Below are 22,320 nucleotides of genomic sequence, written 5' to 3'. Positions count from 1 at the left end.
ATGCTGCTTTATGCTAAGCTAGGCTTATTGACTCCTGGCTGTAGTAGTTTTGTATATTATTGGTACAGACATTAGAGCGGTATCAGTCTTCTTAACTAAAGATGGCAAATATGTTTTTTGTCCAAAATATCAAACTTTTCCTTTAAAAACATTGCGGGAAGAAGTAGTTTGCTGTGCGTGATGTTAGTTGTAATAAAATTCCAAACATCGGCCGGTTTCAAATGAAAAGATTAGTGAATTATTAGAGAATAAGCAATGTTTTCACTCAAATCTTCTGCCACACACACACACATACACACACACACACACACACACACACACACGCGCGAATTTAGGCGCCAGCCAATCCTAGAGTGAAGGTCAGCAGTACAACATTTTTGTCTGAAGCTGTCACACACTTGTTTTTGTGTACACACAGAATGGAAACCATGCAGTGTGGCTGTTATTTTGGCTCTAAATGTAGGGAGGTCTGAAGATATGAATAGACTCAACCTTAATACAGGTCTTCTACAGGCCTGTAGAAGTAAACAACATTTCAAGTGCAGTGGCGGCTTAGTATATGTGTGTGTATGCCATTTGGCGTCTGTGTTGTGGGCTCAGGAACAACTTATGGTCTTTCTAAAATTAACATTCAACCACCATTACTTAAAAATACAGATATTCACAATCTACTCAGGATTTTGGCATGACATTGCCTTCATTATCTCCAATATTTGATTTCTAATGAGCACTGTAATAAAGCAGAAATGTCATAAAAATAAAAAAATAAAATTGAGAGGACCGTGGACGGAATGATAAAGCAGTGATGTCAGCAGCATGGTTAGAAAAAGCAAATCCACACAGAGGTAAAGGCTGTCCCCTGACCACATAGTCCCCACCACATTTACTATTACGCCTACAGTTTAACCAGTATGGATGAACTACCACAACCGTCACATTATTGGAAATTCAAAGTCTTGGACAACGTCAACCTATTTGCAAGATCACAACATGTCAGACAGTTACCAGCATAAGGAGAGGAAGAGGAGGAGCTTAGAGAGGAAAGTCTCAGCTCGTTCTTCTGAGGGGATTTAAAGGAGAGGAGACAAATGCAGGACGAAGTGAAAAATTGAGACAGAAAAAGACAAAAGTGGGACAAAATACAATACTGATGCACATACAACTGTGAACTATGGAGTGTGCACACAGATACCTGCATAATGTAGTGAGGTCCCATGTCAAGCAGGGATTTTTGTTTACCTCTAAATTTGTCCTCGCTTTCTTCAGCACATCACGAGTCCTTGACACTGCAATAAAATGTGAAAAAGAAGATCAAAAGTTATTCCTGTAGAGGACCTGTGTAATACAGATCAGTGGACTACAAATCCCCTGGTTCATGGTTTCTGTCCAAGTCCCAACCTAACATTTCCCTACACTTCCGAGAAGGGATGAGCAATGTTGTAAGGCTGAGTATATGTCTTTCCTACTTCAAGTACTTTGAGTGCTAGTTTCAACCTGTGTGTTCATCCAAACAAACTGCACAAAGGAAACACTTACACTGGTTGACTATGAAGTGCTCCATGCTCTCCTTGGTGCGGCTGGTGCACCTCAGTCTTTGAATCGTCCCCTTGAGAACCTCATCCTGCTCTGATATACGCAGTTTCAGGGACAAGATCTCCTCCTGCATACACTGTTCCTACACACACACACACACACACACACACACACACACACACACACACACACACACACACACACACACACACACACACACACACACACACACACACACACACACACACACACACACACACACACACACATTTGTCATTGTTGAAGCACGACTTTCTCTAAAAATTGGATCCATCTAACAAGTATTGCCTGTGTAGCCTAATATGACGTATTCCTCTGTGAAGAATACATCCATTGTTGTCCAAAAACAATAAAAAACAAATATCAGATCAATACTTAACCTCGTTTGAAAATGAAATGATATACTATATGTGTGACCTTACTTCTTCAGTAGGAACAAATATGGATGTTAGGGACATACAGATAGACTAATACGTTGTCAGTTTTTGGTATTTTCATGGGAATTGTTGGCAATAACAAAAATATAATATATCACCAGCCTTATACTAAAGATCACTCCAGTGATAAAAGCAATCATACCTTCTTAAGGTTGTGGACGGTGGGATCAGTGCTGGGCAGAGCTGCCCTCCAGAACATCTTCAGCAGAGACATGGCTTCCTCCAGGATCTGCCTCAGAGTCCTGGTGTTGGACAGCAGACTCTTCACACATCCATAGTCCAGGACCTGCACACAGAATCCAGTCAGATACTTGTTACTAATGATTTGATGTTATTATTTGGTTCAAAAAAACAAAAACAAATCATTTTCTCTCACCAGCTCACTGCTCTGTTTCTGGCTGCCCTCCATCAGTGGTGGTGGGCCGAGGTAGGCCTGCAGGGTCGTCTCCATGCGCTGCACAAGGCTCCGGCCCTCCAGCACTTGCTGCTGAAGTGCACCAAAGTCATCCACGTGGCCGATGGTGTGACGGCCATTACGGTTGGAGAAGGATCCGTCGGGGGCTTCCCCTTCCAGCTCAGAGTGATGGTCCAGAGGATCTGTCGGGAGATAAAAGAGCTACAATGTATTTTGGGAAAGGACTTAAGTGATTAAAAGTAATATTCTGTCAGGCACATTAGTTATTAAAGACCTACTTCACCGGTGGGAATATGAAGGTGTAATGAACTCTGACATCCTATGTAGTATAATGTTCAAACATTTTCGAAATCGGATAATCCTAGCCTGAGAAAAGGCAGAACGAGTGTTTTATGGTCTCACTGTCTAACCCTACATTTTACTAGTGTGACATCACACCAGTTAAAATGTAGGGTTAAGATTAACAGGACAGCTGGGCCAAGGGAAGACTAAGGAAAGACTGAGGGAAGAAAAACCTAATTCCTTATATTATAATAGCGATTTTATAATGATAGAACGCCGGTTCCGTATGGGTGAAGTATTCCTTTAATGTTACAGAGCAATACAATGCCTTTAAAAACCAGTCAACAAGTTAAGGGCGACTCTAGTCATGCAGGGCAGTTCAAGTCACACCATTGGCAGTGCTATGGCTGTCGTCCAGGTCTGAGTAGGGGGGACCGGGAGATCCACAGTTAAACAGACCAATGTCCCTGACAGGTGGAGACGGGGCTGGGTCTGCGGAGCACACAGATACACAAAAAAAACAGGCTTGGACACACAGCAAACCACAGCACACTAAATAAGCCTCACAAGCATTTTGTGAAGTGTGAATGTGTGTCTCTTATCTAGCGTTTTCTTTGCTTGCGTCTCTCTCACCGTGCAGCAGCTGTCTCCTGTAGAAGTTTTCCCTCTGAGGGCTGGCAGTGAGTGCAGAGAGGGAGGGGGTCCGCGGGGAGGCCACACCCAGCTTCTGCTCCAGCTGCTTGTGGAGCTCCAGTTGTTTGAGGGCGCTGTTCTCCTGGACACTGTTCTGCAGCTGGGCTCGCAGACTCCTCACCTCGCCCAGCAGCTCCCCCAGCTCCACTGGCAGACCTGGGAGCTCACACAGGTAACCTGAAGACAACACACAAAGTCAATGGAGAATCTGACTGGGTTTATGCGTCTGCTTCCAAGCTCTCTTTGGAGTTTGGAGAGAAAATAAAACAATTAAAATGTCACATGCTTATTAAAACTTGGGTTTTGGTAACAATAGCGACTTGGAAACTGTTCTGTTCGCGTTCATGTTTTTAGAAAATTAAACATTTGTCTATCTTGATTCTGAACAGCGTCACTAGATGGTGCCAAAGTAAAGAATTCCATAAGAAAATTCAATGCATGGTAGCTTTATGTAAAATGGGAGCAGGCAATGAATAAACTGACCTTTGTTGGCCTTTGAGCTGGAACACACTTGATCGTACACTTGTAGTTCACTCTGCAGGGAGTGGATGAGGTCTCTGCTCTCACACAGCTGCTGCTGCAACAGAGACACCTCATGCTGGAGCCTGAGGACACACAGATACAGCGCCCTTACAGTCGGAGAACAGATATCTTTACACATGAAAAACAAACACAGCTTTTTGTTTATGCATCACACTTTAAGCAAACACACACACACCTGTTGGTTTTCTCCTGACTGGCCTGTCGCTCCTGCCTCAAGATGTGTATCTGCTGTCCCTGCTCCTGACTGTGAGCCTGCAGTCGCCTCAGCTCCTCCTTCCACTGCTCTGCCTCCAGCTCCGCTTGTTTCAGGCGAGCGTGTGCTGTGAACACCGCCTCCCGCAGCTGCACCACCTCCTCACATGTGTCTGAAGGCAGAGAGGGTGAGTCCAAGTAGCTTTTCATACATATACCAGAGGGAAAAAAATCATCCAAACTTTAAGTTGTCTTAAAGAAGGAATTACCTGTGCTGGCCTGCAGACGTGACTGTAGACCCAGGTTTTCTTCCTTCAGGACTCTGATCTCATTGGACAGCTGAGTGACCGTGTCCAGCCCCTGAATGTAGATGTTTGTCTGTGCCCCTGGACAAGAATAAAAGGTATGTAATTATTTTATGTAATTTCTTAACAGAGAAAGAAGGGACTGTGTTTGCAGTGTTACTCCTGTGTGTGAGGGCTGCAGTACCTCTATCTCGCCCAACCGTGCAAGCCAGTCTCTCTTCAAGCTGCTGTCGGAGCCTCTCATTGGTCCTGATGGACTCCTCCAGGCGCTGACGGAGACACCTCACCTCCTGCAGGTGCTCCTCTATCAAAGTCACCCCTAGAGATAAACAGAAAAACAATCAATCATAATAATGATAATCGCAAGCATTTTGGTCCCAGGTTGAAGGGCAGTATTGAGGAGAGTATCAAGAAGCGTTTTACTAACAGACAACAGTATAGACTAGACGTGGTCACCAACACAGTGCCCGCGGACACCAGGTAGCCCGCAAGGACCATATGAGGCGCCCGCAGGCCTGTTCTAAAAATAGCATAATAATCTGTTTCCCACCTTTTTTAAGTCATTGTTGATCATTATTGTGAGAAATCATTAACATGATCAGTGTCTTCACATAGATGAATATCATTAATCATTAATAATAATATATAACTAAAGGCAAATTTGTTATTTCAGAAGAGTGTATCAAACTGGGTGCCCTTCGTATGACTCAGTACCCATGAAGTAGCCCTCAGGTTCAAAAAGGTTGGTGACCCCTGGACTAGAGTCACACCTGCATGGCCTTGCTGGTTTCCAGTTGATCCTGCATAGCCTCCTACTGGCTGAGCAACGTTCTCGCTGTCCCACAGAGTCCCTCCCGTCCTTACACCTGAATCGAAGTGGCCTTCAGGAATGCCACCCAGCCGGGACTGTTGAAAGGCATGATGGGATAGCGGACTGTAGCTGGAGAAGTTGTGCTGGTTGTGACCCCCGGGCGAGATTGTGAAAAGAGCCCTGTCGTGGGGTGGAACTGGGAAGCCTGCAGTCACACAGAAAAGTGAGGAAGCAGAGTGTGAAATATGGTGTGAAAGCATTTGTGTGGTAACAAGAGGAATTTTAAAGGTGTTAGGAGTCATCGATTCTGGAGAACGCTTTTTGTCAAAATCACTTTTTGTCAAAATCAGTGAATATCTCCTTACGATCCGCTACATGAAAATAATGTGTATGTGCTAGAAGAAAATGTGGTGTTAATATATAGCTAAGGTTCTGTAAACTGGTACGTAGACAAAGGGGCTCGGTATCCCAACAGGCTAGCAACATGCCCTTTTACAGAGCCCAGGCTGTGCATCAACAATGGATTTGTTTACAGTTCGCACACAGTACTTCGGAGGTGATCAAATTAACAAAACGTTGACGCTTGTGAGGATATTCACTGATTATATCCTCATTCTCGAGAATATTATATTACAAGCATTCTCGAGAATCGCTGTCTCCACCTTCGATCTGTGAGTGAGATGGTCGATTCAAAACAGGAGAAATTGTGATAGTTATGTCTTTGATTTGCACTTCATGAATGGATTTCACACGCCCTCCCTTGGCCCCTTTACCCCTGTGCTGCTCATTCATCTGTTTGTACAGCGTGTCCAGCTCTGGGCGAACAGCGATCACAGACAGGGCCCTGGGCCGGGGGTCGGAGGTCACTCCATTACCCCAGGCGTCAGGGACAGAGGGGACAGACAGGGAGTAGGAGAGGGGCTCACTGAAAAAGGCTGGGGGGAAACCAAAGGAAGTGACATGAGACAGGAGGTGGAAAAATAAAAAAAATGTTTGCACGTCATAGCCACCTGTGAGTCCCTTACCTCTGGAGCAGTGGCTGGTCAAACCCACAGGAGCGGAGCATTGCATGTTGGGACAGCTGGCAGAGGACTTGAGGAGGCCATGAGGAGGGACAGATGGATGGACTAAAGGAAGGGGGAATGGCAAGTTGAAACGGATGGATGGAAGAGGCATTTCACAGGACAGGAGAGGTGAACATACAACAGGAATACACTTTGACGGTACCGTGTTGGTCTGATCCATGTCCTTGCTGCAGCAGCCGCTCCTCCTCTTGATATTCTCTGGCGTCCAGATCAGAGCACAGTTCTAAGTCCTCATTGGTTCTGTACTCGTCCGACACCAAGGAGGTCCTGTCTGATTGGTCGGTAGTCTCGGACAGAGCATGGCAGCTGGACGGTGTCTCTGGACGCTGCTGCAGCTTGGTGTGGAGGGACTCGATGATTTTATCTTTCTGCTGAAGCTCCTTGCTCAGCCTACACGGGGCACACAACATCATCTACCATTATAGCCTGAGATGACATCCATAATAGGCTGCTTATAGGTGGTAGGGTTGACGATGGAAGGAAGTTTAGCCAAGAGGAAAACCAGCTGCCATTTTTGTTATTCAAACAATTATATTATCCATTTCATCCATGCTACAATGTGTAAACCATTAAGTATAATATCATGCATGTTGTTAAGTATAATATCTATCTACATCTTTGTCTCAGTGATGAAGTCTGTTTTCCATTTAAAGTCAGCTCTCTTCTGTAGATGGACAAATCTGCGACCATAGTAATTGCCTTTTCTTTTCCTTTTTTCAAAAGTGCTCTTACGGTAAATATTGCTATGTGAAGATGGAACTGCACACATATTTGCCTTACTCTTTAAGTTTTTGAAGCATCAACTCCCTGTCCCCCTCTGACTGCATCCTAAAAAAAGCTGTCTCTCTTGCTTGGCCTCGAACCGTAGAAAAAGACCAGAGTGAGTCCCTGTATATGGAGCCGTTCTTAGAAAACATAGATTTCCAGAGAGGAGCCATCGTACAATCAGTCCAGTCCAGTCCAGTCCAGTGCAGAAAAAGCAAAGACAGAGCTCTAGACTACCTTAATTAACATTTACAAAGTTACATTTACACAAAAGCTCAAAAGAAATTGCAGTAGTTAGCTGCTGTGTGAAAATAACAGAAATCCATAATCGAGTGTCTTTTCATGTAGATCCGACAGTGTCTGAATGAACAGTCTTCCATTAAGCAGGGTGAAACTGAATGAGGCAGCACAAGTTAAGATGGATGAGGCAACACAAGTTAAGGATTTTAACACAGTGAGCCTCTTAAGAGCAGCTGGTGGGACACCTGGGAGTCTATTCCACCAAATCAACTTAAGGGAAAAGGCTCCATAGGATTAACAGCAACCTTCTGTCTGTCTGCACCACGTCGCGTGGGACAGCGTGTCACATGACACAGTCAATCGCCTTAATCACTGGGACAGTCCCAAAGATCTAAGGGCTGCAGCTGACACTACCATTGACTCTGTTATTGCAAAAGGTTTAGAGGTTAAGGGATTCAGCTTTGACACTGGCTGACTCACCTTAGGGCAAGCAGCTCATGGCCTGCTTTGTCATCGTGGCTCTCTGCACGCTCCCCTATGGGAATAGAACAGGAAAGGAGACATTAAATATCAAATTTGGGCACAGAATGTGAAGCTTTATTTTTGTGCAATAAAGGAGGTGGGAGATTGTTCCTTACGTCCACTGATCTTGGTGACCACTCTTTGTGCAAGGGTGGAGCTTTGTGACAACTGCTCTCTGAAGCTCTGTCCCATATAGTAATCAATGTCATTAGCCCGCAGCAGCTCTTCGAAGGCCTGTGCGTTTGTTGAGAAATTTAGCAGGTATAAGAATATACTCAACACTCGTCTGGTTCATATCATATGGGGAAATAAAACTGACCTTGGTGGTGTCGCTTAGGTGCTGGGTGAGGATATGGCAGACCCCTTGCCCCTCTCTCATCCTCTGCCTCAGGTGGGACAGCTCACGAGCTTGTGTCTGGATCAGAGAGTTGTACTTCCTTTAAAGGGAGGAAGGGCAATGGCCAGAGGGACACAAGGAGTTTTATTAGTATGTTTTCAGAGCACTAAGGGAAAGGTGCCTTAGGTTACACAGGGACAACAGCTAAACCTTACTCTTATCTTGTAGCACTACCATCTCTGTCTGTGTCCACTCACCCAGGCCAGGTGGCACATTTCCCCTCTTCTGCTTTGCCTTTGCCCTCCAGTCTCGAGCTTTTCAGCTGCGACTCCAGCGATGCAACGCGTGCCACCAGTTCCTGCAGTTCCCTGCTGGGCTTGGGCCCTGAGCGAGTCCCTTGGGTGTCAGACATCCAGCCTTCGTCCTCCTCCACAGCGCTGGGGCCTGCTGACGTCTCGAAGGCCCAGTTCACCTAGGAGGTACGGATAGAAGGGGCAGAGTTAGGAAACTAAAACCAACCTCATAAGACCAGTCAGTCGATGTAAATGTTTTAGTACCTTCCGCGGGGTGCGCTCCAGGCTGGAGGCGTAGTCGCTGGTGGTAGACAGAGAGCGCACACGCAGCTGCAGCCCACGGATCACCTTGTGACAGCGGGTCAGCTGTGAGCGCAGATCCTGGACCAGATTCTGCAGAGAGGCCGACTCGTCCGCCATTTCATAATCACCTCGGTTACTGCCGCAGCTCCCGGCGTACCAGCTGCCTCCCACGCCCTCGTAGTCCTGCTGATTGGACAGTGACGTGCACATCTCCAAGTCGTCAAACTCTGAGGGAGGGAAGGGTGAAAGAACACATGTTAATGCAGAGTTTTTAATGATTAAGGATTTCTTACCAGAGAGGGAATTCAATTAAATGTTTCTTTATTGTCCCCTTGCGGAAACTGGTGTTGGACACCGGCATTGAATAACTTAACTGCACTTCAAAAGATGATCAACAAATAAAAACAATAAGACATAAGTCAATGAATATAAAGAAATAAACAAAAATGAAATTGAGATTATCTAGTTTTAGAGATGTTTTGTCACCTGGGCTGCTGGCGTCTTCTCTCTCAGCTTCGTTCTCACTGCGACCACATGTCTCATAACCCAGATCCTGGAGATCCACCTGCACCTGCTTACTGGCCTGCTGGACAGAGTTCTCTGCTGCAAAGACAATGAGAAAGAAAGAAAGAAAGAAAGAAAGAAAGAAAGAAAGAAAGAAAGAAAGAAAGAAAGAAAGAAAGAAAGAAAGAAAGAAAGAAAGAAAGAAAGAAGAAGAAAGAGTTATTCTATGTGTCCAACAACATGCCTGCATGCCTTCATACGTGTTACAGAGAGAGACTCACTGAGCAGGTCTCTGTATTCCTTCAGTTGTTGGGCCTGAGCGTGGACCGTGGCCTCCGACACCATCAGCCTCTCCTGCAGCTCCCTGTTCTCCTGCCGGCTGAGTGACAGGTCGGAGCGCAGACGGGCCGCCTGCTCACGGAGACCCTCCTCTATATCCTGCCACAGCGCACCCACCTCGCTGCTGTCACCAGCTAGCTCCGCCTCCTGCAACTACAAAGTGAGGACTCCATTACCCACAATGCACGATTCAGGTTCAGTACTAAATAGTTTAACACTAATCATCCTTTAAAAATGAACTTGCACACAAACAGTATTAATGACTAAAGTAGTAGCAAGTAAGTTAATGATTTGAGGATGTATACAATTTTATTTTTATTCCCCATAACTACCATTAAAATCCCATTTACCATCCTTCACACTCACCCAACCAAACAATAAAACTATTTAAGGCAAATTATATTCTCCTTTACAGAGTGGCCATGCAATTTTAAGGTGATCTTAGAGGACATAGATTGTGGTCTTGTTGTTCCTATGTTGAATCACATGCTGTTGCACGTTCTACATGATGTCATGCCTACTTCTATGCATCATGTGTTACCGTCTCAGGCCTCTGTGGGTGGTGATAGGAGCTGGTCAGCGAGCCCGGCCTGGTGCACTGCCTCTTCCCTCGCCCGTCTCTCACACTGACACACGGAGGACCTCTCTTGCCCAGCGGCACTGGAGATGTTTCCTCCTCTTTGTATTTCTCCTCAATCTCCTCCTCCTCATCCTCCTCTTCGTCGTCTTCTTCCCAGCTCAGACTACTCCTGCTATTCTCCTCTGTGTGTTCCACCACATCACCCCTGGCTCCGACTTGGTTGTCTTTCAAAGCCTGGTTCTCCAACTGTAACCTCTGCAGTGCACTTCTAAAGAGAAGCCAAGTAGACATGTGCATAATAGAAACAGGTTAAAACTCTGCCGGGCAGCATCAACAGTCAGAGTTATTCACGCCATCCATGCAATCAATCATGTCCTCTTAAGACACAGAGTTTGCTGAGGATCTCAAGGGACGAAGCTTTACCTCATCTGAGCCACGGAGGTGTATCCATCCCTCTCCAGTTGTAAGCCTATTTCTTCGAGCGTCTTCTTTGCTTCCTCAAGCTGATTTACGTCAACAGTCTGGGACTCTACCCTCCTCAGTGGTGCTCCGGTCACACCCTCAGGCCCACAAGCCTTTTAAAAATGAATACAGAAAGAAAAGTTGGTTTGTTATGGTGCTGACTTCTTTTTCAGATGACAGTGGATGTGTGGTCACAAACTGAATTCAAAAGGGTTGAACAGTGAAATGTAAACATAAGTGTCTTACCTGAATGGAGGCTAAGCTTCTGGCTGTCACTTTGTCGTCATCCTCCTCTATGCTGTCCGTGAACTCTTCACTGCTGCCGTCTTCATCGTCCCCCTCCTGCTCCTCCAACCCCTCCTCTTCCTCATCCGTGCTGAGCTCTGGAAAAACATAGCAACCATATAAGGGCAATGTCCACTTTCTTAGTCCTCTGTTATTCTCTTTTTCTTCTTAATATATTGAAGCATCTCTCTCTCTCTCTTTCTAGCGTCCACTCTCTATGAACACTCTACCCGAACACTGATTCGCCACTTTGTGAAGTCATGGGACTAAAAGGGGAATGTGATGGCACACGTTGCAGCAGCAGCCGGCCAAAAACAGACTCTAGGCAGGAGTGTGTGTGTGTGTTCAAGAGAAAGAGGGGTATGCTTTAAACTGAGACGAAAGGATTTGGATCATTTTCGTTCCCTCACATGAACGGTTGGTGGTGATTGTGTGCCAAGTTTTACATAATAGGCCTGAATGACACACATGCATAACATACTTCATTCACTACAGTGTGTTGTGCCACATGTGAATCCTCTGTGTATGGGTGTGTATTTACAGATGTCTGCATTGTTTGGAAGTGTTATGGTATTAATACAAACTCAGGGGTAGTTCAAGTAATGATAAATGTCTCCACCCTAAAAGGAAATTGTATAAAATATATACTGTATATTTTATACTATGTCTTTGTGCCACAAGTTACATGACTGGCGGGATATTCATGGTAGGAAAGTGCTGGGTTATTATTGATTGAACAATGTGCTCAGTAAGCTACGCAGGCTGAATGAATGTGGGGCCCTGTTCACACACCGGGGCTCTACATATCAACACCACTCTCCTACCGGGAACATGTAGGAACTGTGTATGTTGTTGCAGTAGAAACTGTGCATGTCGTATGATATTTGAAGGGATGTGGATTTTACATTTTTATTATTTTTTTTTTCTAACAGGGACGTTCCCATGAGCTGGCCTTGTTTAGTGAATTTTGCATTTTAGTGGCACTGCAGCAGAACAGCCATGCAAACATGAAAACCATGCCACAATCTCATGCATGAGGGAGCAAGGACATGATGGGAACACACTTCTTTGGATGGGAAATGTCTGGTTATACAAGTTATAGCATTATCTCAATGTTTATATTATACATTAAAACTGAATTCTTAACAACAATATGTAAGATGTTTTTGACCATATTTCAGTTTGTGACATTATTTCACATTTATAGAATGTGTTTTTATGGCTAAGTATTCATGTTAGGACAAACTAGAAGGCAGACATGAGGAGGTTGAAGTGGACTAACTATATGACTGGGTGGATTTCTGGGGGAGTAAAGGAAGGTATATCAAGGACCAACTGAGGGATATCAGGTTTGGGATATTCTTAATACAAATTCCCAAATATACACAACAAACATAAGTGCTTTTGACAAAAAGCGAGCAAATTTTTTATTTGTGTTGCATTTAAAAATACAAAAAAATAAGTGGTGACAAGGATTCCATCCATAAGGGCTTGATGAGAGATCAGGACACAAATCCAAAGAGAAAATGTAACTAATATAAATATTGAATTGTATCTGGCATTCACATCTCATGTGATTTTTAGAGAGCATAGTTCAAACAATAAAAGGTACTCAATTGTATATTTTCCTGCTTTCTTACTATGAAGCTGAACTTTAGTTCAACAAGCAGATGAACTTTAAAACAACACATATATTAAATAACCATGACAGTACTTTAAAGTTATCACCTGCCACCTGATACCTACTGCAGCTGACCTAATTGTTCATGCATATCTGTCATGCTAAAATGTATCTAGTGCAGAGCAGGTTCACGCTATAAAACTGTATATGAAAGCAATCAAAGGTTAAACTGGAATGGAACTACTTGGCCATCTTTTCGGCCTTTGTATCTTGGGCGTCGGTAAGTGCACACATCCTGCTCACAAACAGATGATTTAAAAAACAAATGGTGGATGGTGAGACATTTCACTGTAAGGCATGAGCTTGAGTTTCTCCACAAGACGTGACTTCACTGTGACAGTAAGGCTGGAAGAGTGACACCGGTGGAAGACAGTACAGAGCAATGGCAATACAGAACAGAACAATCTCACCGCAAAGCAATACGCAGGCAGTTTAAAAAAAATAAAACAATATAAACACATATTCACACACCACAACATATTGATAAATAGATAAATAAGACTCTGGGTTGCACACGTTGCTGCTTCATACCATTGAGGTTAGTCTGAACAGGCTTATGCTACTGTGAGTAGTACTTGTGCTATCTGGAAGAAGCTGCCGGAAGCCTGACAGGTCAGATTTTGATTTTTACTCCCAATTAAGACTAGAATTTTCCACACAAAGAAATTCTTAAAACTGATAATCAGTGGCTACTGGCAGCTTCTTCTCACATAAATAGTGTCCATGTCACTCAACAGTGCTGTGTTCATACAAAACATCAGAGAGCATTAGTGTTAGTGACAGTGCCCCCCGCGGCCATGGAGGCTGGACCCTGCCCATCCCCACCTCCAAAGTCAGGCTGCCTATTGGCTGCCCTTTCCAGCAGCAGGGCCATGTTACGGGTCCTGGCCAGCACCTCCTCCAGCTGTCTGCGGAGTGCTTGAACCGAATCCAGCTCAGTGTGCAGGGCCTGGATCTTCTCCGAGCTGAGGAAAAGGGAATAGAAAAAGGTAAAAATCTAAAAACAAAACAATAGAAAACTGCAACTTACTGTTTGCGGAGTAAACCGATTGGTCACACAAGACCTGGGTGCAGCTTTCCCTACCTGTCACTCTTGGAGTGAATGTGCGAGAGATTCTGGTACAATCTCTTCTCCACCTTCAGGGCATCGTTCAGCTTGTTGTACTCGCACACAAGCTGCTCCAGCACACACTAGATCAGAGCAACAGGACAGACACAAATAATACATCACTCTTAATCAGAACAAACAGACAAATACTGTCCACATGGCTGAGAAGAATGAAGCCAAATCCTACTTGATGATCCTTAGTCTCCACTCGAGAGGCCTGCTGGTTAGCCAGGGACGAATGCAGAGCAGAGAGCTCCTCCTGTAGGGATAGGACATTAACATAGAACTTGTCAGATACACTTTCCATTTTTTTGATGGATCATATTTTGTTGCATCATCACAGGATCCACACACTGATACCTGAGCCTCCCTCTCCTTCTTCAGAACCAGCTGAAACTCTTCCTGGAGTGTCCTCCTCTCTGCCTCACTGTCTTTAGAGGACGTCTTCATCGCCTCCTCTTGGCTCTGCATCAGTTCCTGATGAGTAAAGTATTCTGTGAGGATCGGGTGTACAGGGGATAAAGCTATGAAGAAAGCAATGGCTGATATAAATAAGTACCTTGATGAAGGCTTCTTTCTCTTTGAGCAGACTCTGCAGACGCTCCGTCTCTCCTCCCATGTCTCTTTCCTTGTCCCTGCGCAGCTCCTGCTCTCCTAATGACAGCTGTCTGCGCAGCTCCTGCAGCTGGACGGTCTGCTCACTAATCACAAGGGAGAGCCTGTAGGAGTAGTCCTGAGAAAAGAACAATTAAATGGTTGAGGGCATTCTGAGCTGATTTATTGTTTTTGTGTAGTTGCATTTGTAGGACCAGCAAAACATGGGCCTACCTGTAGATACTGGTCTTTGGAGCTGAGAGTGTTGAGCATGTCCTGGACCTGTGCCTGGTGTTCACTGGACTGGCGGCTGCGGTCTGACAGCAGTTCCTGGAACAGTTTCTCTTTAAGCACCAGCCGAGCCTTCAACTCCTCCACGACCATGGTGGGAGCAGCCTGAACTCTGGCGACGAGGGCGGCTGTCAGATCCTGTACACACACACACACACACACACAAAGAAAAAAACATACACCCACATAAGTCTGTGTCAGCACTACTGTTGTATTTATGAAAGTGAAAACAAGTAGCACAGGTTTGGTGACTTTGAGTCTTTTTCCCCAAAGCTTTCAAAATCACACAGCAAACAAATAGGAGCCACATTGCTGTGTCTTCTGATTGACAGTGTAATTTGGCCTTGATGAGCGTGCGTGTTACCTGCGTCTCCTGGCTGCGTGCCTGCAGAGCGGCCTGTAGCTGGCTGATGATGGTGTCTTTCTCTCTCAGAGTGTTTCTCTCCTTGTCCTCACTCTGCTGCTTGAGCCACTGCAGGTTCCTGTAGGCCTCGGCCGCCTGCTCCAGCTCCAGCTCTTTGCCCCGCACCAGGGCGTCCAGACTCTGATGGACACAATAGCAGGGTGGTAACCGCACACAGAGAAAAATGAGAAACCTCATGTATGTTCACAAGACAGACCCACATCCCACTGTTTGTCAAACAGTTATGGAAAATTAGCAGCAGTGACCCGCCCTTGCAACGATGTTTGGCCATGTTTGTTGACCGATATTTGTGACATTTTGTACACATGTGTATTTTATTCCCCCAAGACAGTTTACCAAATTTGGTGATGATTAAAAGTTCATGACACATGACTTTATTTCGGTTTATGAAAATTGGATCAAATCCACCATGGCAGACGTCTTTGGTTCAAGAGGCTTTTTTGAAGAGCAAATTGAGGTGAACCTGGGCGTGGTCTTTCAAACATTGCTTTATTGAGAGAGTCTACTGTGTGTGTCGTGGGCTTACCGTGATGGTCTCCTCGTTGTTGGACAGGATGCAGCGGAGTCTCTCCAGGTCTCGTTCCTTCTCCCTGAGGGCCAGCTGCAGCCTCCTCACCTGATCCTCGCGCTCCTCCACACAGCGGAACTTGTCATCAATGGAGCGCTGCAGGCGCAGGGGGAGAAAAGAAAAATCACACTGCTGCTATTCTGGGAGCGCTCAACTGTGATATACATGTTCCAATGAAGATGGGCAGGTGACAAGATGAGATATGCAGCATTCAAAGCTTCTGCTCATCAGATTGTGAAGACATTTTTAATCCTTTTTATGGCAATTATATAAGGTTAGGCTATATGCAGCGTGCTATTTTATAAATATAAAATAGCACACTGCATACTGGCAACTAAGCAAGTCTGTACCACTGCTGTATGGATTGAGCAGGAGTTTGCTTTACTGCTGCTGCTGCAAGAGGCATACTTCGCTCTATTCTGGTGAAAAGCTTCTCTATTCCCCATGAACTGAATGTACAGGAAAGACTGTCGCATGAATCACACAGTATAATGGTGCAGCGACCGACAAGGAACAGTAGGTGAGAAGGGTAGTCTTAAGTATCAAGGGCATCTTTCCCTGCCCTGTGTATGAATATGAGTGAGTGTGTGTGTTTGTATTTTACCTCCAGAGCTTTGTCTCTATCTTTTATACGCTCTTTAAGTTTTTCCAGCAGGACATCTCTTGGCTTGGAGCTTCCTGTTGAATCCAAAATCTCAGAATACTCCTATTGAGAAAAAGATTTGATCAGACACGATCAGAAATATTTGCCTGTATGTGTGTAACTAGATGAAGGCGTGTGGGATTATGTATGTCACCTGTAACTGCTCTTCTTTGTCCTGCAGAGAGCATTTGAGCTGTGTGATGCTCCTGTCTTTCTCCTGCACCATTACATGTCTCTCTGTCTCGCTCTCCTTCAGTGCAGCTTCTTTAGCCTGGAGCTCGGAGCGAGTTTTCTGCAGGGCGCAGCGCATGTCCTGCAGACAAGAGGCAACCCACAATGCGTCAATCATTGTCTCCGAGACCTCTTTCATGTATATAGGTTAACTCGCACATTCACAAACACACCACTGACCTGGTTGTGTTTTTCAGTGACCTCCCTGTGCTGCAGTGCTTCCTGTAGGTCCGAGGTGAGTCTCTCCTTGAACCTCACCAGGTCGTCTCCTTGCCGCTGGCTCTGTCTCAGACTCCTCTGACTGGCCTCCAGCTCCAGACCCAGGGAGAACAGGGAGCTCTGCACCCCCACCAGCTCACCCTGCAGATGGGCCAACGTCAAGGCCCCGCTGACCCCCTCTGGAGACTGGAGAAAGAATGAGTACGGACCAAGGTCAGTATGTAAGGAGGTAAGATTTACTCACACTCAATAAAGAATTATCCTGGATCAGGGTTTGCACCACTATACAGGTACATGTTGATGTTTACGGCTTACAGCACATGAAAGGCAAAAGTCCAGTATCTCAAAATATTAGAATAGTGCGTAAGACCAATCAAAAAAAGGATTTATAGTAGAAAAATTTCGACCTTCTGAAAAGTATGTTAATTTATGCACTCAATACAGTTATGGATAGTTATGGAAGCCTAGTTTGCTTTGTTAGATTTACATGAACTGTAATCCATTATCATCAAAAATTAAAACTAAATAAATGCTTGAAATGTTTCACTTATATGTAAATAGTGAGTGCTGCATGTCTCACCTTGCATTGAGCTAGCTGGTTGCGATGGGCCATTTCCCTCAGCTTGCAGAGTGTGGTGTTCTGCCCTTCAATCAGCTGGTACAGGTCCTGGGCCTTTTAAACAGAATAAATCCTAGGTATGAGCGCCTTGGCAAATAAAGGTATCATCATCTCACACTGGGTGACATCTCTTCATCCACTACTTCATGTGCAACAATAGGCAAACCCTCACCTCAGTGTCCTTGGTGCCAATGGACTCTGTGAGGCCCTGAATGGTTCTCTCTTGGCTCTGGGCAGCTTGGCGAATAGAACGCAGCTCACACTCCATCTCGTTTAGCTTCTCCTGTAGCTTCTACAGATGGAGTCATGCATCACCGTTAGGCTTTCATGGGATGTGGATCCAACAAACACATGCATATGTAATGAGGTGTTGTTTATTCACTATACCATGTTGTTGGCTTCACCCTCGTGGATCTTGGCCTGCAGGGATTGGACCTGGAGCTGGGCCTTCTGCAGCTCACTGACGCACTGACCGGCCGCACACTCATACTGGTTGAGTTGACTCTGCTGCTCCTCAACCAGGCTCTGTAGTGAAGAGAATAACGGTTACAAGATTTTAGGTCATAAGAGAAACACGTTGTAGACGTTAATCCAGCAGCTACTTCTTTGTTGGGAAGATATTTAGTTTGTTTCAAATTCATGAAAAATGCATCACTTTCACAGAGGATTGTGTTATATGTGTACAACATTTAAATACAGTGCTTATTCATGTGTGTACTGTAAAAAGCTATGGCGGGGAGAGGGCCTGTGAAGTGGTATGATAGTGTCTGCATGCATGAGTTAGCACGAGTGAGTGTACTCAAAGCCACTACTATGTTTACATAACCAGCCTATAAATGTTTCCGACCTTTACTATAGTACAGGATGTCATTTTGATTATAGATTTTTATTTTATTTCTTCAAATAGAAAGCATTAAACTAACATCTCATTTAAAAACCATGTCATTGTACTAGCCAACCAGTGTTGAGATGACTGGGTGGTCCGACATTGTGTGAATCACTTTGCCCAAGGGCTCAGCGTGAAAATAGGCCAGAAGTGGAGTCACTTTGTCTTAATGTCTCCCCCCCCATCTAACCTACTTCGGGTTAGCAGCCCCGGCTCGCAGATCACACACTGTTAATACAACTGGAAAGGCTTGGAGACCATGGTCTGCAGGCTGTGTTCATGCCCCTTATTTGCACTCACTAAATTGTAAAACAAAACTAAAATTGGCTATTCTCTCACTATATACTCCTAAACTTATTGACTTGAGTAATGACCTCGTTGTGCTTGCACACACTCTCACACTCATTAGGTAATTACTAATTAGGCCATATCGTGTGAACTAACCCACACCTGCCTCATTAAGACAACTAAACTAAACCAATCACACACGCACACACACACAAAAGCAGCAGCAGCAGCAGCAGCAGCAGCAGCAGCAGCAGCATCAGCATCAGCAGCAGCAGCAGCATCAGCAGCAGCTCACATCCTCCTGAGTAAAGGCTTGTAGGAGATGCTTTGGGTAGGATTCACATGACTGACAGCTGGATTATGAGACTAATTAAAGTTAAAAGTGTAAGAAGAGAATATTCGTTTTGTGGGCAGGCTTTGCTGTCTGTCAAACATCAAAGCCTGTTCACTTTGCTCACACATAGTGCTGCAGATCCTGCCAAATGAGCAGTGCATATGCCAAAACTCAACTGAGTGCCCTCATCCTGCCCTAGTAAAATTCATGGTTTTCCGCACCACCACCGCCACCATTCTTGTCAAAGTATCATACCTGGTGGGGTTTTGGGGGAGGATACTCTTTGTACAAATCTCTCAATAAATCTTCCATGTCAGCCAGGGTCAGCTGCTGATCCAGCCCGACATCCAGCCTGATCAGCGGGGTCTCCAGCTCAGGCGTCGGCATGTGGTTGTCTCGCTCGCCATCTGGAGTCCCACAAGACATTCCCAGGATGGGATCAGGGAAGGCCAGAGCCATGCCTCCATTACTGGAGCTCCGCGGGGGGAGCAGCACTGGCAGCTTGCTCCCCTTAGAGCTCCGGACTGGCCGGTAGATAGCGTAGCTCTGCAGCATACACAGGGCCAAAGAGAGGCTGGGTCGGGAGGAAGCTGGGCTATGTGGAACTCCCATGTGCTCATCGTATAGGGAGTCAGATATCAGGTCATCTGCTGGTTCCCTTGAGGAGCTCAGCAGTCCATCTGTTATGGCTCCAGGCTGAATGTATTCCTCTGTGGTCTCTAGGGATGCTACAGAGGGGCTGGAGCTGGCTCGTCCAGCCAGGGTACGGTCGCTGTCTGATGTCCTCGAGGGCTCCTGAGAACCAGGGATCAGAGTCAGAGAGGAGGGCGCTTCTTCTGTATCTTCGAGGTGCTTCTCTTCTCCAGCACTTCCACCTCCTGCTCCTCCAGCCAGACTCCCTCCAAGAACACTAGCCGAGTATCTGGTCGACGGCCCACAGGAAATACTCCGTGCCAGCTTCCTGGGCACTTTACAAACAGCTTCATAGTCAGAGTCTGCCACCCGCCAGTACGAACATCCCCGACACTTCCGCGGAGTGCCGGGAACGCAACGATGTGAGCCTGCAACTGTGACCTCTGACCCTGGACCAGCAGGACACTGAGGTTGTTGGTGGTGGTGTTGGTGGTGTTGACAGTCCAGACCGTCTTCAGCCCAGGACTCGTACAGAGAGTAGACCAGGTCGTCCTGGAGGAGGGCGCAGTACTTTGCGTGGGTGAGACCTGAAATGTCCACCATGCCATCTCCTCCCTGTCCTTCATTGTCCTCGTTTAACATGACAGCAGCACCCTCCTCTGAGTTTGTTTTCCGGTAGAGCCCGCCGATGCACTGCCTCAGCCGATGCTTCTCCTGCAGGAGCCGCTGAAGCCTCTCGATAGACAGGGCCTCCACGCGGGCGATCACCGTGTCGAAGCGGTACATGCGGTCCAGCATGAAGATGCACTTGGAGCAGGCAAACTCTCCGCGGCCGTCCCGGGCCAGCTCTCGGCCCAGGGCGTGGGACAGCAGCACCTGCAGGTTGAGCTTGGCGGTGGGGTGGAAGATCCATCGCCGCTGGTTGCCGCAGAGCTCGCGTCCACAGATGCGACACGTCTCCTTCATCTTGAGATCAAGCATTCCACAGGGGGGCAATTGTTATCTAGAAGTGGTGGAATAGGCTACCCTGTTAACTCTAACACCAGCACACCTGAAGCCTTAATGTGATTTTGCGGTTACAAAAAAGTGCTAAATGTTAAAGCTGCACCATAGTAAACACAATTTTCATCTGAAAAAGTGCAAAGCTCCTTGTGACATCAGTCCTTGCAATGGCATCAAATTCAATGGCTTAAAAAAATTTATAATGAGGTAAACAAGAAGAGACAATCGTCATGCCTGCACAGAATGGCATATGAGGTTGTTGGCAGGACTGAAAACAATGAGGCAAAAACAGACGAATAGATATTGTGACCATCACTCAAAGATCAGCCCAGGATCCCCAGTCCTTTGCTGTAGGTGCAGCAGGTGTATCGGTAACATTGCAAACACTCCCACAGACAGGCGCAACGAATAGTCATGATAATGTCTCATTACTCAGATGACGTATGTAGCCGTATCTGTATTTCGTCCTCGCGCTGTATTCGTACCGCTATTTCCTATTTCTCCAACAGTTCCGCACGCGCCTCTGCGCCATCAGTCGGTTGTCACGGAGACACGAGCCGCACCGCTCGAGCGTCAGGTTAATCATAACCGGTAATAGGTAATAATCCGCTGCCCTTTAAGCACGGACACACCACAGTGACAGGCGTCCTGGTGCAGTTCCTTTGAGTCTTTCCCCGGTGTATGTGCCAGGAGAAGGATGGGCTCTTTATTCATTTCAGAGCATTAAACGGCAGCTAGCGAGGCAGGCACGCGCTCACTGGGCTCGGTCCTCCGCGCAGTCCGAGATCCTCCGGGCTGATAACGATGTGTCTGCCTGAACCAGACCTGCAGCGGCGGAGCGCACCATTCACAGAGTAAAGGGGGTGGAGAAGCCCAGTGCAGTCGCACAGAAAAGCTCACTGTTTTATATTTGCTATTATTCTGATTCAAAACCGTGACTTTTGCTTCCAAACACAAAACTAATAGTAAAGATAGCGATTTTTTTCTTGTTGTTATGTTTTGTGGTAAAGAGACAGAGAGATGATCCCCTGGGAGTCTGTTAGGCTACTTCCTCCCGTCCGGGTTTTCTAGGCTCTGTTCGCCTGACTGATCAGGTGAAATGCTCAGTAGCGCTTGGTAACATTAGTGACGCTCTGAAAAATGTAATAAAAGTGGGAGCGAGCGAGATTCTATTATTTTCCCTGACCATACAACATTGCAATGGCATGTTGTAGCCTACAAGGTTTACAAGTCAATGTGTAGGATACAAATGATTAGTATTACTTACGAATTATCATTGTGTAGCCTTCAAGGTGTATCAATGTAGCCTAGGTATATGTGATAATGAGATTAAATAATAGTATAGCCTAGTATAGTAGATTTTATTTGGACATGGATGGACATGACAATGTCATTGGACGAACCAGATGCATTGTTTACAGTGTGTTAGCATAAATGCTAGTTTACAACACCTGTCCACAGGAGGCTTTTTTAAAAACAACAAAATAAACTAAACAAAACAGAAACAAGATCAAATACTGATAAAACAATGATAATTAAAAGATTAAAAATGCTGTATACAATAGAGTACAGAGCAGCAATATAATGAGTCAAATATATAGGCTACGTAGAGTAAAACAAAGGCAGCATGATCAAACAATAAACCAGTTGTAAATTATTTGTGTGAGCACTGTTGATTTGATTTGAGCCGTTGTTTAAGTTCTCTGTTAAAAGTGTTGCTATTAGTCTCTAGTTTTAGACTAGTGGGCAAGAGGTTCCACAGTTTTGCCCCCTTTGCAGAGAAAACAGACTGACCGAAAGATGTCTTGTGCATTGGAACAAGACAATCACCATT

The 22,320-nt window shown here is 45.6% G+C and overlaps 1 protein-coding gene across 1 annotated transcript in view; it reads right to left on the bottom strand.

Annotated features, from left to right (window-relative positions):
* The window catches only part of LOC307255879 (myomegalin), a gene marked incomplete at its 5' end in the record, with an annotated part of 38,758 nt that overhangs the window by 3,322 nt on the left and 13,116 nt on the right, over nt 1-22,320 (bottom strand). Inside the window, 39 exons of the mRNA XM_080034690.1 lie at nt 1,006-1,060; nt 1,240-1,286; nt 1,537-1,675; nt 2,152-2,295; nt 2,386-2,606; nt 3,097-3,198; nt 3,340-3,576; nt 3,883-4,004; nt 4,118-4,307; nt 4,404-4,520; nt 4,624-4,758; nt 5,210-5,455; nt 6,024-6,185; nt 6,276-6,377; nt 6,478-6,725; nt 7,821-7,875; nt 7,979-8,096; nt 8,182-8,299; nt 8,457-8,671; nt 8,757-9,022; nt 9,282-9,398; nt 9,581-9,791; nt 10,180-10,486; nt 10,642-10,793; nt 10,927-11,063; nt 13,472-13,611; nt 13,731-13,837; nt 13,942-14,013; nt 14,115-14,231; nt 14,314-14,487; nt 14,583-14,777; nt 15,004-15,183; nt 15,590-15,727; nt 16,236-16,337; nt 16,429-16,587; nt 16,686-16,910; nt 17,305-17,397; nt 17,516-17,635; nt 17,731-17,868. Of these exons, the coding sequence (XP_079890816.1) occupies nt 1,006-1,060; nt 1,240-1,286; nt 1,537-1,675; nt 2,152-2,295; nt 2,386-2,606; nt 3,097-3,198; nt 3,340-3,576; nt 3,883-4,004; nt 4,118-4,307; nt 4,404-4,520; nt 4,624-4,758; nt 5,210-5,455; nt 6,024-6,185; nt 6,276-6,377; nt 6,478-6,725; nt 7,821-7,875; nt 7,979-8,096; nt 8,182-8,299; nt 8,457-8,671; nt 8,757-9,022; nt 9,282-9,398; nt 9,581-9,791; nt 10,180-10,486; nt 10,642-10,793; nt 10,927-11,063; nt 13,472-13,611; nt 13,731-13,837; nt 13,942-14,013; nt 14,115-14,231; nt 14,314-14,487; nt 14,583-14,777; nt 15,004-15,183; nt 15,590-15,727; nt 16,236-16,337; nt 16,429-16,587; nt 16,686-16,910; nt 17,305-17,397; nt 17,516-17,635; nt 17,731-17,868 (5,923 nt within the window). The remainder of the gene's footprint in view (nt 1-1,005; nt 1,061-1,239; nt 1,287-1,536; nt 1,676-2,151; nt 2,296-2,385; nt 2,607-3,096; nt 3,199-3,339; nt 3,577-3,882; nt 4,005-4,117; nt 4,308-4,403; nt 4,521-4,623; nt 4,759-5,209; nt 5,456-6,023; nt 6,186-6,275; nt 6,378-6,477; nt 6,726-7,820; nt 7,876-7,978; nt 8,097-8,181; nt 8,300-8,456; nt 8,672-8,756; nt 9,023-9,281; nt 9,399-9,580; nt 9,792-10,179; nt 10,487-10,641; nt 10,794-10,926; nt 11,064-13,471; nt 13,612-13,730; nt 13,838-13,941; nt 14,014-14,114; nt 14,232-14,313; nt 14,488-14,582; nt 14,778-15,003; nt 15,184-15,589; nt 15,728-16,235; nt 16,338-16,428; nt 16,588-16,685; nt 16,911-17,304; nt 17,398-17,515; nt 17,636-17,730; nt 17,869-22,320) is intronic.

This window comes from Ammodytes marinus, assembly GCF_949987685.1.
Source record: "Ammodytes marinus genome assembly, chromosome: 9".
Classification (NCBI taxonomy): Eukaryota; Metazoa; Chordata; class Actinopteri; order Uranoscopiformes; family Ammodytidae; genus Ammodytes; species Ammodytes marinus.
Note: the sequence above shows the minus strand (reverse complement) of the source record. Positions and strands in the feature narration are given on the sequence as shown.